Here is a 20,232-nt window from a genome sequence, read left to right as displayed (position 1 = left end):
CAAAGTTAAATGTAAAATATGCAGTGCTTTTATTTAGAAAATTGTGCTTTTTACCTTGTAACCTTGAATTCTCGCAGCATTTGTGAGTTCACTCCCAAGAATACATCTTGTACCGAGGCCGTTGATTTTCACCGATCCGAACCACCAATCACAGAGCAACATTGTGTTTGGGGCGGGATATGCAGCTTTGACGAAACCAGGAACCACGGACACCGTGTGAAACAAACTAACATAAAATGGACGAATGGACGTTGCAAATAATTCTGTTCTCACAGAATTACTCACCGTTTCCTTGTTGAATGTTGAACAGCGAGAGGCGCCTCGTGCATTTTAGATGTTCGTACTACACCCCCCCAACAACGACAATGAAGACGACATTTTCATCCACGGCCGTGATTGGTCAAAACAAAGTTAGGAAGACTGCACAAGATGCTGCATCGTCCAATGAGCTTGAAGTACTGTACAGAATTTCCCACCTTTCCCGAGCAAAACACCGTGGAGCAGTCCCAGATTGATATTGTGGAGAACTCCGTTGAATGAATCACAATATCAACTTGGCTATTGCCAGGTTAGCACACATGTGGACGCTACTACAAACAAGGTAACTATGGCTGAAGTGTTGCCAACCTAGCAAACGTTTCACTATATTTATTTAGCGACTTTTATGACCCCTTGGGTAAGTACTTTTCCACAAAAGAGACTAGCAAAAATGACAATGCAATTTCAGATACTGTACAGATTGTTATTATACTTCATACTGTGTCATTATACATCTCTGTCTATAGAGATCCAGACGTCACGTGACTATTTCTCTGAACACGCCTCCTTGTGGCAGGAAAGTAGTGGCGCAGCGTTAATGGACTACAACGGCAATGAGGGCAAAAACGAGTCTTGCAGGGTTGGGTACGTTAGCAACTTAGCAGCTGCTAATTGGGCCGCGGCCGCCGTCTACAATGGCGGGGAGGGCTAAAACTAGCATTTATTCGTCAACTTTTCGCCCAAGAGCATTGACAGTCACTTTGATGAAAAGAACATGATATGCATGCGCGAGGTGGACATGTTGGATTGCCGATGAAGTGTCAGGAGTGTTTTTTTTTTTAACTCGGTGATGCTGCTTCGTGGAATTACCTCCTCTCTTACCAGTGAGTGCATTCAAATCTGATCAGACAAAGGCTTTACAAGTTTGTACAATCCAGATTTATTTCCCCTTTTATGTGTGGTCAAAATGCCATAGAAATTAGCAGTTTCACGCAAGTCCATCCATCCATCCATCTTCTGCCGCTTATCCGAGGTCGGGTCGCGGGGGCAGCAACTTTAGTAGGGAAGCCCAGACTTCCATATCTCCAGCCACTTCAACCAGCTCCAAGGCGTATCCAGGCCAGCCGGGAAACATAGTCTCTCCAGCGTGTCCTGAGTCGTCCCCGGGGCCTCAACTGGTTCCTCTCAACGCGGCGGAGTAGAGGCTCGACACTGAGACCCTGCCGGATGACCGAGCTTCTAACCCTATCTCTAAGGGAGAGCCCGGACACCCTGCGGAGGAAACTCATTTCGGCCGCTTGTATCCGGGATCTTATTCTTTCGGTCACGACCCACAGCTCGTGACCATAGGTGAGGGTAGGAACGTAGATCGATAAACTCAGCTCCTTCTTCATCACAACAGACCGATACAGAGTCCGCGTCACTGCAGACGCTGCACCGATACGCCTGTCGATCAACGATTCACGCAAGTCTTGCAGTGTTATTTATGTATGTTAGCAACTTAGCAGCTGCTAATTCGGCAATTTATGCCGTAAAAAGTCTTCTTTATGGTGTTGGTCAGTTATTAATAGTATCTATTAAACCGTAGCAGCACAAATGAACGAAACTGATTATTTCTCCCACATTTTGTGTGTGATAACAGTGAGCAACTGCTGACTTAGCCACCATGTACAAAGTGCTCCATTGGCTTGAGCTGAAAGTCACAAAAACATTATTCAAAGAAAATTAAGCACAAAAATACCGGGTGATTCAAAAAGAATACGCCATAATTATGAGGCAATATTTCAAAAACGAAAAAAACAATAGAAAACTCTAGCTTGAACACGTGTTGTACATACTTTCAAGTTTTTATTTTATGTTTTACGTAGTGCTCAATGTTGCCACCACTGGCAGAACACACAGCATCAAGCCAATATGAGAAATCCTCCAAAATGCGCCTCATGATGTCGCAGTCCACTGTGTTGATTGCAGCCATTATTAGATTTTTCATGTCATCGATAATGAAATGGATTGAATCACTGGTCATTTGATAGTGGGTGGAGTTATCCAGGTTTGATTAGATGTCAATTTCACCGCTGCCGTTTCGTAATCTTTCTGGCGCCATTCAATTGAACTCGCATATCGGCTTTATGTTGTTCGTGCTGCTGGTGGTGGTCACATTGAGCACTTGAAGGTATGTATAGCGCGTGTGTTCAAGCTACAGTTAATTTATTTTTAAATATCGCATGATGTTTTTGGTGTATTCTTTTTAAATCACCTTGTACATTATTATATAATATAAGACACATATAAATGTATATTTTACCATAATTACAATTGATTACATTTTTAATGTTGTCATAATTTGTTGGAACTGAGATTCACTTTAATAATGTTACATAATTTGTGGTCACACAAACCAGTCTTTAGAGAAATCCCTTTTTTTTATGGCAATGTATTCCACTCAATATAAGAACAAAACATCTAGACATATAACAAGGAAGCTTGGAAGTGTATTCCCATGATCTTTAGTCACTCCAGGTAATATAAATAGATCAAGTTATCCTTCTCATTCGGCATGGGTATTAAGTTACATTGTGTATTGTGTGCATTTGTTTATCTTGTAAAGAGTTTGGGGCCATCCCATTGTATTTCATTTTCAGTTTTTTTTCACACTTTCTATTGTGCTGTCGAAGTAAAGATCTCTGCAGCACTAGGTCAGCCCTCATTTCTTCAGTCAACAGACTCAGATTAGTGAAACCACATGTCTGTCTGCTCGTGTAAAGTTCACTTCCTTAGTGTCCTGCAGCATAATAAGCATAGAAAATTCAGTGACAGGGGGAAAAAGCTACGGATAGCTGCCCATACTGTGTAGTGTGATTGAGTCCATGGACTTGAGAGTAAAGGAATGTATTCATACATGTATGTCTGTATTGCAAGAAGGGCATTTTCAGTGTCTTCATAATTCATAACACTATACAATCTGTCAAAACATACATGTGACCAGCAGCAGCACATGGTGTGCAACACTGTTTTCTTGGAAGAAGATCATCTCAAGTTTATGCGGGCAACATTATGAGTGTTGTTGTACTGACTGCATCTGTTCATTTTCTGTTCATCACAATATACTTCTTACAGTCCTGAAAATGTGACAATGGCAGAATATGTATGAAAATGGCTTGTTTTAATTATTTCATCATTTGACGCTCACTGTATGACTCGTTCATTTCTAATCCCATGCTTTTTTTTGGAACGGTTGCTTCTACAGCTTAGTGTTGTGGTATTAATGCAACACCCTGATGTGGGCAAAAGGTCACACACATGCTTGATTCTTGTCTTCGACATCACATGCAGACTCGAACTTGGACATTTATTAAGCATTGATTGCAGCAATTGCCACCAATTCAATTTAACAGTCACTAGGAAACAGATGTGCAACAAAATATACAGGTCAAATGTGTATATAGTTTCATGACGGAATGCATACTATGGTGTGAACTGTGGGGGTAAATTATCCTGCGATGTGCAATTGCTTCTACTTCTGTAATAGACCAAACGACAAGATGGCACAGAAAGTCCCAACAAGAGTTCAGTCAACTCGTAACTGAAGGATGGTTTGTGTTGAACTGTTTATGTTTGTTCAATAAAGAATTAAAAAAATGATAAAAGGAAATCAATCCATCCATTTTCTTCTGCTTAGCCGGGTTTTGGTTATGGGAGCAGCAGTTTAAGCAGGGTGAGTCAAGACTTCCATCTCCCCAGCCACTTCATCCAATTCCGGGAGGGGAATCACAAGACAATTCCCAGGCCAGCCGGGAAACCGTGTGTTTAGCATGTCCTGGGTTGTTCCCGGGGGCCTCCTCCTGGTGTGACGTGCACAGAAAACCTCACCAGGGCGGCGCCAAGGAGGCACATTCATCAGATGCCGCGAAGGAAACAATTTCAGCCGCTTGTATCCGCAAAAGATCATGAACCACATCTCGTGAACACAGGTGAGGGTGGGGATGTAGATCAACCGGTGACAATGGCAGACTGTTGCTGTGTCCGCATCATTGCAGATGCTCCAATCCGCCTGCCGATCTCCTGATACTTTCTTCCCTCACTCGTTAACAAGACCCTAAGATACTTGAACTCCTCAATTTGAGGCAGAATCTCATCCCTGACTTGAGGAGAGCACGCCACCCATTTGCGGCTGAGTATCATGGCCACAGATACGGAGATACTGATTGAAGATCGTAGCTTGATGAAGCCAATATAACTGCATAATTTGCAAAGACCAGAGACGTAATACTGTAATAAACCGCAGCCACTCAACTCCTCGGTCGCACCAAGAAATTCTGTCCATAAAGGTTATAATAGAATCTGTGACAAACGGAAGCCTTGATGGAGTCAAACCCTCACTGGAAAGGATTCAGATTTACTGCAGGCAATGTGAACCAAACTCTGACACCGCGGTGTCAAACACATGTAGACTGGTTGGGCAAACTCCACGCACGCTCAGGAACCCTGCCAAGAGTCTGGAGCTGGTCCACTGTTCCACGGCCAGGTCAAAACCCCCACTGCTCCTCTTGAATCTGTGATTCAACCCCCCAACGGAAACTCTTCTCCAGCACACCTGAATAGACTTTATTAAAGAGGATGAGGGGTGTGATCCCCTGTAGTTGGGACACACCATCTCTTGTTGATGCTGACTTGTTATCGATATTATTGGTATTTGGATTCAACCACCCACCACTGGCATTCTATTTTATTCTACTGTATATATGAAGACATCTTTAGACATATTCAGACATATTCAGACATATTCAGACATATTCAGACATATTCAGACATATTCAGACATCTTAAGATATCTTCATATTTCCAAAACATCTCAAGACATCTTAAGACATCTCAAGACATATAAAGGCATCAAAAGACTCAAGTCTATAGACACGTCTTATAGATGTCTTCACTTATCAAGACATCTCAATACATACCTATAGACACATCTTATAGACATGTCTTGACTTAAGAAGACGTCTCAAGACATCTCAAAAATGTGTCTGGGTATGTAATATAAATTGTAAATTGTAAACAAGCCAGGTTACACCACTGCAACCATCGACCAGACCTTGCAACTATGCCATGTTGGTGGAGGTCTTTGAATGTCCCTAGCTGTTTGGAAACCTCAATAGTGGATCTCTCCTCCCTCTACTCAGTCCATCATCTCTGTTTTTGTTGTGATGTTGTGAGCAGATGAGACAGCTGCTCCATCGTGACCGCCCCTTTTCATGCACAACACCTGTTGCTTCTGCTCCCGGATGGGTTTCATCATTTGCTCACATTCTCTCTTGTGAAACCTTGAATGCCGATTTTCCCCCTTCTCAGATCTGCCAGCCCACATGACTCACGTGGTGTCGCAGTTGCCCTCTTATTTGTGCCTCAAAATAACATCGGCTCACCTATAGTTTTCCAACAGCCCCATGACGGACCCACACACTCTCTCCACCCACTGTCCCCTGAACTTCATTTGCTGGCAGCCTTCAACGGCACCATCTGCCCCAATGACCTTCAATAAAATACACGCCAATGTAATACCTGCTGGTCACATTGCATTCACTTAACAGCTGACATGACTTTCTATAAATGTCATCTGAATAACTGATACTGACTGTGCAAAATAACTCAAAATGCTCGTGTATTCATAGGTTTTTAAATTATAGCTGTTTAATATTTAATTAAATTCTCATGAAATTTAAAACAAACAGTGGGCCTCTAATCAGAAAATTTGATTATATTGCATTCATAGTTGTGTAAATCAGACTTGGGCTCTGTAACTTTATCTGTTTTCTATTTTCCATGTGCTGTGAAATAAAAAAATACTGTCATTTGGCATCTCAGTCAAACCCAAGCTTTAGTTTCATGTGGATTTTAGTGCTGAAAGTGATTTAGTGCTAGTCATTATAAAATGACAGTTTTGTTGAGTTTTTTTTTCTCTAGATACGCTTCTGTTTTTTCTCTCCTGTCAATCCCAAGAACCTGTCTAGTCCAAATAAAAGTCTGGTCTGCATGAGCAACATCAGACATGTTGAGACATGTGGGGCTCGTGGAACTCACGTTGCATTTACTGGAAGAAAGCCAGTCACTACCTAGCAAACACGTACAGTTGGGGCCCTTATGTACTCCACTTGGGCTAGTTGGGCTTTGGCTGGGCATGGGCTTAGGGTATGCTTTGTTGTTGGGCCCCACTTGGACAGTAAATGGGCTAAACTAAGAACTGGCAATAAGTGGCTCTTATATTTTGAATCTTCAAAATTGATATTTTGCACAATAACAGCATGGGTGGTGGAGCTTATATATCTTTACAATTAAATAAGATTTAATTTTTGATAAAAAATGCAGAATTTTTTTTTATATATATATTTCAAATTAATATGTATTATTTGGACTATTAATTGGCCATTTCAAGTTAGATAGCGCAAGATTAATCAAACCTAGAAGAAAGCGCTGTGTACAGCATTCCGAAAAGATATGGGAAAACCCCTCCCCCTTCAAGCCAATTAAAGGAAGTCTGCAGCCTAGCAACATTTTGCCACCTCAACAAGGACTTCAGACTCCAGGCTCATTTGAGGAAGAAAATGAATAATTCAGTTTGACAGTGAGGGAACACTGACCCTTGGTTGTTTTTTAGCATCAATAATAATAAAAAGGTAATTGATTACATTACTGGTCTCATTGTTATTAAAGCTTGTAACAAAATAACTATGTGGTGTGAGTGTGAAAGGAGCCCTTACGGGTACAATCAGGAATAACATAATCAGCCCAGCGAGAGTGGGCACCAGATGTAAGAAAGCTGGGTTGCTCATGTGGGTTTTAGTTGCAGCCCATATAAGGCCCACCTTGAGCCCAATAGAGTACATTTTACTCAAAAAAATATATTTGGTCCCACTCTAAACAGAGTAAACTTTTACACTTGGAAGAGAGTAAAATACTAAAAACTGTTGAGATTTTTTTTTTCATTGAATATTTTACTCTCTTCCAAGCATAAAGTTTACTCTGTTTAGACCGGGGCCGAATATAGTCTTTTTCAGAGTAAAATTCACTCTACAAAATTTACTGTGATGGCTTACCCACATGGGACCACCATGGAAACTCCTTACAAAATCAACCCATCTGGGCTGCCAACTGGGTCCCATTCAACAGCCCATCCAATGCCCATATGGGTATTAGCTGGGGCCCATTTGGACCATATGAGGCTCACCTTGAGCCCATCCGCACATCAAAAATGGTTTAAAAAAAATTAAATTTCATTTTGAATTTTTTGGGAGCAGATTTTAACTCCTGAAGTATAATTTTAATATTCTCAGAGTTAAATTGTGTCCTAAGTAGGTGTTATTTTACACATTTATAGATTAGAGATGTAAATGAGCTCCACCTTCTCCAGTTTTAGAGACGAGTTGGAGCCATTTTCCTTTTACTCAGTTGTCACAGGAAACACTGACATTTGAACAAAAGGAATTTTGGCACAGGAAGTCATTTTCACTCACAGAAAAGACTTCCTAGCAAGCCATTTGTTATTGAAATGAGGTTAAAACAAACACCACAGCCTTTAGAAAAGGTAAAAATTAAGAACAAATAAAACTTTATACAGAGAATCAATATAAAGCCCAAACAGGAAATGGCAAAATGTTCACAAAACAAAAAAGTATGAGGAAAAGCAATTATGTAAATCAAATAAATGCCCCTCCATAGAAATGAAATGAGATGCATTAACCCATTACATGCCCCACACCCAAAAAAGCTTTTTTGTTTCATGTTTTAATAAACAAAAATAGCCCTGTACTTTATAAAAACACAAGAACATATAATAAAAAAGAATACAATAAAAACAATACGGCTTTATAAAGTGTAATAACTATAATATTAGTGCATTTGATGTGTGCTTTTTAAGAGCGAGGAGTGATGGATGCCAGCAGCTGGTGCAGGTTACACTCTCATCTGCATGATGCATCTGAGCATGAGTTGGTTTCTGACAGCATCTTGTGAGTCTTCTTGTTTTGTGTGTGTGTGTGTGTGTGTGCGTGTGTGTGTGTGTGCGTGTGAGGGCATTATAGTTCTTTAAATTGGCTCACTCAAAAGTCAAGGTAGACTGCGTTTTACTTACACACGTAATATATATTTTCAGTGTTGCAGCTATGAGCAAATAACCCAAAAGGGGACCTGCTCCAAAACACAATTCATATAATTTTATAAATCAGTCAGTTATTTCTGCATGTAGACAACTTTTATCAATATGAAATTACTCTCTCAGCTTTGAATTTGTCCATGTCTGTGAAACACACGTCAGCGTAAGAGAGCCATGGTCAAAGAGTTTACACGGCAGACTCCCTTTTGTTGTCCAAGCATCTGTTTTTGGGTCGTAGCACTCAAAGTTGTCCGAGTCTTCAATAACATCGTGGCTGTTAATGTAGCGTCCGCCGGTGATATACAGTTTGTTATTGAGCACTGTAGCTGAATGATGCATCCTCCTCTCTTTCAAGTTGGCACAATTTAGGAAGCGGTTGGCCTATGCGATCATCCTCCTGGTGTATCCTGCGACGGGCAAGATATTAATGTGAGACTGGGGTGGCATCAACAAATTGGACAACCAGATCAAAAATAACGAGACACTCCTTTGCATTCTTCATTTCATGAAAGCAGCTTGGACATCTATGCTTTCAAACAAAATTATGAATAAATATAAATCTTAACAAGTAATGACGCAGTATTGTAATAAACAAAATTCTAGTCATTCTAATAAACAAACTGGGGTGTATGGATATCATCATAGCATTGCTAAAGCAACAACTCATAAGACTTTTGTGTTGCACTGTACATTTCTTTCCTAATTTATTCTATTCTGGGCCAGTACCTCCAATAATGTAGATTTTTTCATCCATCACAACAGCAGGAGCGGATACATTCTTCACTGTTCTGTTCTCCATCTTGCACCACATGTTCCTGGCGATATGATACACCTGCAGAGGTGGAAGTGGATGAAAGGAAATCGACTAAATGAATCAAAACCCAAACAATAAACAACTATTGCTTCTTGAGACTTGGAATGTTCTCCCTGCCTGTGCTTGTGTGGGTTTTTTACTTCCTCCCACATTCCAAAAACACTGCCATGATGTGTATTTGGACTTTTGTTTTGATTGCATTTTGTTTTGTTTCATGTTATGTCTTGCTTTTTGTGGTTTGTGTCCTGTCTCATTCATTAGAGTTTTTTGTTTCCACCTGTTCTTGTCAACCTTTCCTTTATATCAACCAATCAGCTTCCTCTGCCACCTGTTTCTTGTCCAGGTATTCCTCGTTCTCTCATCAGTTTGCTTGTATTCATTAGAATTTTGAGCCTCATCAAAATACATTTATAGCAAAACTGAGAATTTTTCCAATAATTGGCACACTGAAAAGGTCGGAAAATGTTGGACTTGCTCACGCCACGTCCACGTGAGTAGTCGTAACGTAAAGGCAAGCTCTGTGCTATTTATGCAGCACCAGCTAGTTGGCAATGAGCGTTGGCTATTAAGTAAGTAATCATCACCTCCATTGATACACTTTTAACCAGGAAGTCATGCTAATTTCTAAACTAACCTAAGATTGACACCGATCTTTTAACACCTAACCCTAACCTCATTCAAACCCATAAACGAATAAATGTTTTTTTTAATCATTTGTCCTTCACTCCCAAAAACATATTTATACGATTTTCATGTTGTTGTTGTTTTTATGCTGGAGCATACAGAAGGCTTTGATGCAGCTTCTGACCTGAAGAGGCCGCTTAAAGCAATGGTAGTTATTACAAAAAATGGTCAGCAGGTAGCAGCAGAGTATAAGAGCTCAGCCTGGGCCATGTTGCAACAAGCTCTTTTCCCAGTGTTTTCAATAGGTTTGTGAATAATGATGAAACTATATTCTAATGCTAATTGTTGTGAAACGGACACAACAATAATTTTTTTATTATATAGAGGCTCTAATCTGTCTTTTGGTAGGTTCCATGTTGTTATAGCAATAGAACACAATACTCTGTGGGCCTTGCAAAATCAGTCAAAATCCAGTAAAACAGCCAGGAGCGAAGGAGGTTGCTTCAGTGAAAATGGCTGGGAGTGAATGAGTACTCTTTTCACAGAAGTGTGGCTGGAACCACGTTAAAGCAGAGTATATCCAACTTTAAACAGCAAAATAGCAGGAATTTTGTAAGTGTCTGGAGAGAAAATTATACAAAATAATGCTTAACAGACCCAAAACTGGAAATGAATTATCTTCCATTACGGCGTATGTCAGCCAGGAGGAGTGGCCTCTAAGCATAAAAGTATATCAATACTGTATAGTATAAAATCCTTATAATATCAGTAAGGTTATTTAATTTATCTGAATTCACAAAACAGTCTTTAGTTTTGAATTGGACTCGCTAAATTCAAAATTGTACTTTATCTTTGCTCAATTTTAGCATTGCAACCAATTGAGAAAATGCTAAGTTTGAACAAAAATTTACATTTGTGTTTGTAATTGCCTCACTAAAATGATTAAAAGAAAATACACTTTGCTGCAATGCACATGTGAATAAAATAAATATTAAAAAAATTATTGTTTGTTCGTTATATTGTTATATTTTTGTTGCCCTTCATTCAGGTACCTGGGATAAACTTTTTTTTTTTAAATACCTTCTCAAAATGTCAAAGTTGCCCTCAAATGAAGCAAAATGCTCAGCAAAGAAAAAACGTTTTGTTTTTTTTGCCTTGCAGTGAATGTTACCTGAGTGAGTCGGACGGGGTTCTGCATGGCATCTTCCCCTCCAAACATGTAGATCCTCTGGTTGGTGGTGGCCACGGCAGGATGCAGCACAGCCACAGGCATGGCGGCCATAGACTCCCATTGGTTGAACATGCTGTTGTACCTGGGAGCATTGTAAAAAGTGATGATACTGTAAGTTACTGCTCCAACTCCAAATTCTCCAGTCTCATGTTACCTTTCCACGCTGTCTGTAATCCGTCTATCGGGTCCGAGCCCCCCTATGACGAAGATAAAGTGTAGGTAAGAGACACACTGGTGGCTAAAGCGAGGCTCCAGCATGGGCTGGGCCACCCGCCACTCGTTAGTTTTGAGTGAGAGGGTGTAGACAGTTGTGCAGACTTGGCAGTATTTTGTGTTGGTGCTTAGGCCTCCGGTAACATACACCACACTGTGAAGGGCCACATAGGAGGCTTTGTACAATCTGATAGGAAGTTTGGCCAGACGCTTCCACTCCTGGCACTTCTCATCAAACACCAAAGCTTCTCTTGAGGTTTGCTCATTGTTCTTCCTTCCTCCAACCACCACCAGATTGTCATGGTAGGTGCAGCGCCTCGGTGCAGTCCACATAGGCTTGAAGTCGCCTGTTGAGTCCCCCAAATATTTGGTGCTGACAGAAAACATGAGGCGTCGCACTGATTCGATGAACTCGATGCAGAGTGTTGAGGACTGGATCAGAGGGTTGCTGGCAATGAACTGGAACAGGTAGGTGGGGTGGATGTAGCGAAGACGCACTTTCTTAAAAAGGTCATTTATGGCGCCACGCCTTGATAAAGAGTCATGCTGGATCCAAGCAATAAGCGTCTCAAAGACCTGTTCCTCATCTGCACAAAGACTATCATCCTCCAGATAGCCCATCAGCTCTGGTAAAGACAGTTCACGCAGATCTTCAGATTGAGACACGTCGTGGAAGCTCTTCATTGCCATAGCATTTGCCTTTTCTCTAAGAGTGTTGCAGTTCATGATCTCTGAGAGCCTTATCATGCTCAAGCAGTTGTCAGGGCTCAGCTGATCCTGAAGAAAACTGGAGCAGGCCTCGAAAAGACGAACATACTGCAGCATCGATGTGGCCTGCATGAGAGGCAGCACATTATCCATGCTGATCTGAGCCAGGCCAGTGTAAACATAGTCAATAATAGTGTTCAAGATGGCTGACGTTAAGCCTTGCAGGTAGATCCTGGTCTGCCGCCTCTCCATGAAGTTGTTACAGAACATGGCTCGGAAGTAGGGGCTGCTGGAGACCAGGACGTTGCGGTGACAGGGGATCTCTGTGTTGTCGGAACAAAGCAACACATCTGTGAGAAGTTTCTCCTGTCTGAGGCTATTGAGCTGGAGGAGCAAGTTGGATGACTGTTCTTTATCTTTGTAGTGGAACATCTCCATTGCTGGTCTCTCTATCCTGGGGAGAAACACATTGCAAATTCTCAGTTGGCAGGGAGAAAACGCCAAAGTTATATCTTGAATTAACTCATTCAAACCCCAAAAACGTATAAACACGTTTTAATACTTCAATACTTCACTCCCAAAAACGTGTTTATACGTTTTTAAATGTTTTTTTAATGCTAAATCATACAAAAGGCTATTATGCAGTTTCTGACCTGAGGAGGTTGCTTAAAGCAATGGTAGTTATTACAAAAAAATGCCAACATGTGGCAGAAGAGTATAAGAGATCAGCCAGGGCCATGTTGCAACAAGCTTTTTTCCCAGTGTTTTCAACAGATTTGTGAATAATGATGAAACTTAGCTATATTCTAATGCTAAATGCTGCAAAACGGAAACAGATGAAAATACATATATGCTTTTTTTTTCTTGTAAGGGGGTAGGAATCGATTTTTACTTCTTCCTACTCCCTTTTGAACATGTAAGCTGTGCTTAATGATGACCGTATATGTAAAAAAAAAAAAAAAACAGAAAAACTTTTCTTTTAAATCTTTATATTTTTATTTCAGTATTTCTGTTACTGGCTTATATGTTCAATAAACAAACAAACAAACAAACAAACAAACAAAAACAACTTTTTTTCCTGATGAAAGAAGAGACTCTAATCTCTCCTATGGTAGGTTTCATGTTTTTAAAGCAATAGAACACAATATTCTGTGGGCCTTGCAAAATCAATCAAAATCCAGTAAAACAGCCCCGGGAGTGAATGAGTTAATTACACCAAGCCACATTTCGGTAATTGTCACTGCTGGTGCATGCACCAAAGTCATGTAAATATGTAAGTCCATTCGCCTGACATCAGTGCAGGCAGTGTGGGTTCAGATCCCACTCAGTGATGTTGTGAATGTGAGAGTAAATGGCTGTCTGTCTCTATATGTGCCCTGCGACTGATTGAAGACGTGTAGACATAGCCGCCATTTTGAACCAAGTCCAAGGTGATTTTTTTCCATTCACTTGTATTGAGGTAACTGTGTTTGGCTCCAATGGATTCATCATAACTCGTCAAATTCTTTACTCATTTGGACACAAATTGGTTTGTTAGAAACATCAGAAATGCAGTTATGATACCAGACACCTAAAACATTTTTATAATTGAGGCTTTCATAACATAATAGGGTAGATGCCACGGACTTCCGACTTTCGGGTTTTACACATCAGCGGCGTTTCCGGCCACTGCTGGCCGCGTTCCAACACTCGCACCCTATTTTTAAATAGTCCGTTCTATATTGAAACGCTGTGATGATGATATGTTACTATGTTTACTAGCATTGAACAAATGACTATCGTAGTGGCAAGCTATGCAGTAATTTCATGAATATGATTCCGGCTCTAGAGTGGAAAAACTCCAAACACAAAGACGAAATCCCACATTTTTAAACAGTCGAATGCACTTAACAGTTTTGAAGAAGGTGCATTTTAAAACTAAGCTGTGTGTTTGTGCAGTTGGAGTGGACGCTAACTATCTGGCTCGTTTATGTGATTTGAAACACGCAATTCGACACCTCTGTTACAATCTTTGTTAGAGTGTACGTTTACTAGTAAAATGTATGAACATTTATCTACTAATTACAACATTTATCTACTAACCTCGCAAAATATTATCGCTGCAAATCCATGAAAACTTTGTGGGCTGCCAGTCCTTTATGTTGATTGCTGCTATCAATCGACGTCTTTTGTCTTCATTAGTAGGTATGCAATAAAAAGCAAAAATTGGTTTACTCCTTTGTCTTTCTACTGTACAACCGACCACACAGCAAGATATGACCATTTTATATGATAATCGATTAGATAAAGGACTTCACGCTGTACGAGATTGAATGTTACAATACAGGCAAGTGGCTCTTTTGCCGTCCAGCGTCCCAGAGGGGGCGTTCCCATGAGGGCGGTGACGTCACGTGCAAAAGGTCAATACTGTAAATATGAAGGAAAGGCCAAATGTCGTTTAAAATTGTATTTAATTTTTTAAAGATCTGAAAAAACAACATTAAACTTGACCTTATAATTTTGTTTTCTTGCTATCACACTGTTGAACAGTGTTGAATTGATTAAAACATAAAAAGCTTTGAAAACCAATATTCAAAAATTTAATTATTAACATATTTGAAACATGTTTCAATAAGGGTCAACATTGAAATATAGGCCCCACCTCTCATTGGCCATCACATTAGGTACACCTACACAGCCTTAGATCCAGAGATACAATATAAAAGGTGTACAGTATAAAAAATATCAACTTTTATAATATGTCAGTAATGCTTAGGGGTCAGCGATTGACTAGCGACCTGTCCAGGGTGTACTCGCTCTACCTTATGGCCATGACTGTCACAATGTAAAATGGATGGATGGATGTCCAGAGGAATTTGTTCACTATTGTGATAATTATTGTCATTATCTAAATTTCTCTCATAAATGAGATGCAAACTATGAGATGTATGATGCTGTACAATTTTACAACACTACAAACTACGAATAAGAAACATGTTGATCAATTAGTCTGAAAATCAGCAATTAGCTCTAGCTCATGTAGAAACATTGCATGCTCTGAACAGAACAGATAGGGATTTCAAATGCAAAGCCATAGCACTGTGCTTTTTAAAAAAAATTCAAATTAAGTAATGATCAAACTATAAGTATCTTTTCCCCCCAACCCATTGCAGAGCAGCCTCAGATGTATCCAATGACTAGGCTTACCTTCTTGCCCCAGTATAAGGTTACTGCAGGGTCCTTCGATGTATTTGTAGCAGGCACTCAGCAGAAAAAGTGAGCCTTGACATTTTCTTGTACTTTCTCCCCCTTTAATCTCGTGTCTCTGCTGTGTGACTCTGTAATCCAGAGGGGGCTGTCTCTTGGTAGGAGCGTGCCACATGCTGCTTGTTGTTATGATCGCTTTCCACGAGGCCTCTGTGTACATTCCTGCACTAAATATAGGGCCTGTTGGCAACACGGAGCTAACTTGCATGTGACTTGAGGGAGATCTTTCTCAGGATCCACCAGGCTCCATTACTGTGTGGTTTGATTTCAACAACATAGTTGTAGCAATAATCATCGATAACATTGACTTTGTTGATGTCTTGTGCTGATGAAAAACAAACACAGAGGAATGGAACAACCAGTCCTGGTCCCGACTAGGCCTACTGATGTCACATAAGTCATCATGGGCCTTTTTAAAGATTTACATTGGCAAGATACTTGCTAATGTTGCCTAGAAGTAATTCATAATCATCTGTAATTGAACTGCACACAAGAGGTAGACATTGCAGTTTCATAACTGTTATGTTCATTATACGTAATTTGCTTCATACACTCCAGACAGAGCACATAGTGTGTTATTATTTTTGTATTTTCCTTGGACTTTTTCACAACTAGTGGCTAACAAAACAGAAAAGCTAATACAGTAATTATTTCACATTATCTTGGAGTCTATAATTATTTGAGCCAAGCAACACATTTCCCAATTTGACCCTTTAATTCCACATCCCCATCAGTGGTTGTTTTTGTCATACTGTGGTCAAAAGTGAAACACGAACAAAACAAATCAAAAGAGATTTTGGTCAAGGTGAACTGAAAATTAAAGGCAAGTTTGCATATAGTGAGGTCACGCGAGACAGGCAAGCTGCAACGAGAGTGACACCACCACCATCTAGTGTTAAAACAGTGTAAACAAGTAATAATGCTTCGAATTACCCTGCCCATTGTCCTTTTAATTCGTTGAATGAATTTCTTTTGGCAAGATACACGATAGACCTATGTGTGTGGGGTTAAAAAAACAAAAATCATATTCATTTTTAAACAATCTGGCCCATGTTTGTCAAAATATTGTAGTGTAAAAAGAGTGGATAATTGTTTTTTTTTCGGATTTTTCACCACTTTTTTGTGTAATTGTAATTACAAGCTAAAACAAAAACAATGCTATAGATAGATAGATAGATAGATAGATAGATAGATAGATAGATAGATAGATAGATAGATAGATAGATAGATAGATAGATGGATGGATGGATGGATGGATGGATGGATGGATAGATAGATAGATAGATAGATAGATAGATAGATAGATAGATAGATAGATAGATAGATAGATAGATAGATAGATAGATAGATAGATAGATAGATAGATGGATGGATGGATGGATGGATGGATGGATGGATGGCTGGATGGATGGATGGATGGATGGATGGATGGATAGATAGATAGATAGATAGATAGATAGATAGATAGATAGATAGATAGATAGATAGATAGATAGATAGATAGATAGATAGATAGATAGATAGATATTGTTATTGCATAAAATATACAACAAAAGTGCACATGTCCCTCCCACATAAAAACTGCAAACACACCTCAACAGCCATAGCAAACACACAACATCAATGCAATAAAAATTCCACTCCATATCATATCAATATTTAAAAGTGCTTCACTAAGAGCTGTATACAAGTGCAATAAAAATTAAATGAACAGATGACTATGGTCGTTGGTGATTTAGGGAGTGAATGGCTTTTGGGGGGGAGAAAATATTGTCTATGAATCTGGTGGTGTGTGATCTGATTGATCTATATCGCCTCCCTTGAGGGCAGAAGTGAGAAAAGGTGATGGCAGAGGTGAGAAATATCCGTACTGATTGGGTGATAGCAATGCCATGTGTGGTGGAAAAGGGCAGCCAATGACTTTTTGTAGTGATATTTTGTCCTTAGCAGAGCAGCCTGCATATCATGATACAGTATGTTACAGATTTTCACAATTGGTAACAAACGTTTCTCAAAACACTAATGCATTCCTTCAAATTGTACACACAAACCTGAAAACCTCACACACAAACTGCTATACCTGATACTCCCTTTTCAAATCTCTTACCTGTTCACAAAATAGAACTTGTGTTCTTATTTGGTTCGCACAGCCACATTCTTGAATGGCACACACATACTAGTCAATTGATAAAACAATTATAAAAATGCAACACACGATGTGAATATTGCATGGTCTGCAAGGATCCTCGTCTGGATTTGCTTCAGTGTGATGACATTGTTTTCTCTCACCATGTTCACAATTTCTGGCTCCTACTCTGCAGAAACAATGCGTTGTCTCCCGCCCCGATAAGTTTGTCCTTCTGTCCTGCAAAATACAAATACTGTCAGCACACTGTATTCTATTGATATGCAGTATTACACTATTATACAGTAGAGAACACAAGGCAAATAGATTTACTGTAGTACCTGTTCTCTGCTCTGAAGGTCCTGATGATGCCAGCGACAGTGAAACGGCTGATGTTTGGCTGGACTCTCAGGCCAGCTTCTCTCATGCTCAGACCATGATTCAGGGCGGATGTGATCAGAAATGATTGCTCTCCTCCTCCTTCTTGTCCTGTGTCCCACTCTTCCTCTTCCTTGGCCTCCTACTCTTTTGTTTAGAGATTTGCAAAATTGTGTGTTGTGGGTTGATGCTTTGAGATTTCTAATGCAGATAAGGAAGTGTTGAGACGAGCAATTAGTACTTGAAGTGAGGGTTTTGCAAACTGTGCCATATTATCGAGTGTTGTGTGTTACGAACTGTGAAAAACTGTAAGATGCTTTTGACAGCAGAACGGTAAAAGGACAGGAAAAGGATTTCTTTCTAAAATCTAAAGGAAGTGAAGACGTTGCAGGGCCTTCTTAACGGTGGATGGCTGTAGTGTTTGTAGTTTTCTTTGTGCACAAAATCAGATTGTTTGCAGAGCACCACAGTGACAGATTTTGGACCTCATCACGGTAGGCGGACTCATCCTCACCTAAGATGAGTCCCACCACCGTTGTGTCATCCGCAAACTTGATCATGTGGTTGGAGGGGTGGATGGGTGTGAAGTCCGAGGTGTACAAACAGAAGTGGACTCAGCACAGAGCCCTGAGGGGAGCTGGTGCTGATAGTGATAGTAGAGGAGAGATGAGGATTGAGTGTGGCATTTTGTGGGGCGATTTGTAAGAAAGTCCATAATCCAGGAGCAGAGCTGTGTATGAAGAGCCAGGTGAAGCAGTTTCCTAATCAGAATGTGGGTCGGGGTAGAGGCGACATTTACAAAAATAAGATGTTTTGTCTGAAAATCCGTGTGATGTTTTATGTTTGTCTGAAAGAAGTGGACAAGTGTTTTCCATTCCTATAATTGTGTTTTCTCTTCAGTGTTCTACATGCTTGGTGTTCAGCCAAAAGCTTAGTTGTGTTTATTCATGTAAAAATATGGCTTTTTACCAGTCCCATTTTGTGAACATGTTAAAAGATTTGAGGGCAAAGAGTTGTTTTGCAAAGGGATGCCATGGTTTTTGAGTTTTGTGTGTGCAGTTTAGGAAAAAAAAACATACTATTTTGAAAACGTGTTTAAGCAATCGGAAAAAAAAACCCTGTAATGTAACCTGTATGGTTAGTACAGTATTTTTTATTTGTCTATTTTTTGGGCTTAAGAGCGTTAGGACACATTTTGTTGTGATTTGACTGATTTCGGTTATATGAGGAGAAATAAATCCTATTTTCAATATTTGCACTTTCTTTATGTATGTATGAAACGTGTACCGGTGTTTCATAAGCTAAAATAAGATAAGATAAGTTTATATAAGTTTACGTAACATGCTTATAGTTTTGACAAGAGTGATTTCTTTTGCACAGGATGTGAGATGTTCTGCATCTCGTGTGCATGGTTGTGCTAATAGTGTGTAGTGTTTTTTGTTTGTTTGTTTTATTAATCCAAGACCTGGTTTCTATTTCATGCTTAAGCAATCGTAAAAAAAAAAAACTGCAATGGTTGTACCCTTCAGTTCATTATTTGCTATAAATTCATGGGACTCTGGCGTGACAGTTCACTTACATTTGAAACATATTCTTGTCGCCAAAGTTAAAAACAAATTAAGGTCCCCCTACCGGAATAAATCCTCATTACAGTTTTTTACGATTGCTTAAGTACGAAATCCAAAACAGGGCTCGGATTTTAAAAACACTACACACAATTAGCACAACCATGCACATGAGATGCAGAACATCTCACATCCTGTGCAAACGAAATCACTCTTGTCAAAACTCAAAATACATGTATATAAATAATAAATAATCTTATGTTGCCATATGACATACACACGTGTCATAAGGTTTAACTCTGTTTGACCCAGTTACACACTGCAATGTTTTACTTAATCAACTTTTAGCAGTTACAGTAAGCGAAGTACACAAATAAAGAACAAATACACAATATGGTAAATTAGTCAAACACAAGATCAATGCTACACACTATTGAAAATAGGATTCATTTATCTTCAAATAACCAAAATCAGTCAAGATAGACAATCACAACAAAATGTGTCCCAGAACAAAAGCCCAGAAAATAGACAAATAGGACAGGTTAAATTTACTGTAAAAAAGAAAAAATAATATAATAAATGTAAATAAATCACTGTTCAGGTGTAGGCAACTCTGGTCCCTGAGAGCCAGAGTCCCATGTGTTTTAAATGTCCTCCTCCATCATAGGTGAGGATCCTTATCAGGCTTCTCCAGAGCTTGCTGAGTTGATCATTTGATTCACCTGTGCTGGAGGAGGAATACATCTAAAACACGCAAAACTGGGGCTCTCAAGGACCGGGGTTGGACTACCCCTGGTTTAGTTCGATCTGACCAGCAAATTTAATCAACATCGTAGGCAATATTCTCATTGGATTTTTTTTTTTAACCCATTGTCTTGTTGGAAGGCCTCCCTCAGCATCAATTCATGGTTGATGACATTATCA

At 39.7% G+C, this 20,232-nt stretch overlaps 1 protein-coding gene across 1 annotated transcript; it reads right to left on the bottom strand.

The window, feature by feature from the left end:
* Positions 1–7,993: 7,993 nt before the first annotated feature.
* On the bottom strand, positions 7,994–15,461 carry LOC147171807 (kelch-like protein 38). Its single transcript, XM_086078802.1, has 5 exons — positions 15,181–15,461; positions 11,228–12,443; positions 11,014–11,155; positions 9,131–9,236; positions 7,994–8,811 (listed from the first exon to the last, which is right to left on the bottom strand). The coding sequence occupies exons 1-5, from the start codon at positions 15,446–15,448 to the stop codon at positions 8,786–8,788; spliced, it is 1,758 nt and encodes a 585-aa protein (XP_085934928.1). The 5' UTR covers positions 15,449–15,461; the 3' UTR covers positions 7,994–8,785.
* Positions 15,462–20,232: the final 4,771 nt, after the last annotated feature.

This window comes from Leptonotus elevatus, chromosome 6 (genome assembly GCF_054856555.1).
Source record: "Leptonotus elevatus isolate MCC_2025b chromosome 6, RoL_Lele_1.0, whole genome shotgun sequence".
NCBI lineage: Eukaryota > Metazoa > Chordata > Actinopteri > Syngnathiformes > Syngnathidae > Leptonotus > Leptonotus elevatus.
This window is presented reverse-complemented; position numbering and strand designations above follow the sequence as displayed.

Bases quoted from the DNA above. Each gene is read 5' to 3' on its own strand.
- LOC147171807 (XM_086078802.1), bottom strand. From the start codon at position 15,448: ATGCAAGTTAGCTCCGTGTTGCCAACAGGCCCTATATTTAGTGCAGGA. The intron at 12,444-15,180 runs GTAAGCCTAGTC...TCCCCAGGATAG, and splicing joins CCTTATACTGGGGCAAGAAG to AGAGACCAGCAATGGAGATG. The intron at 8,812-9,130 runs GTACTGGCCCAG...TGCCCGTCGCAG, and splicing joins AAAAATCTACATTATTGGAG to GATACACCAGGAGGATGATC.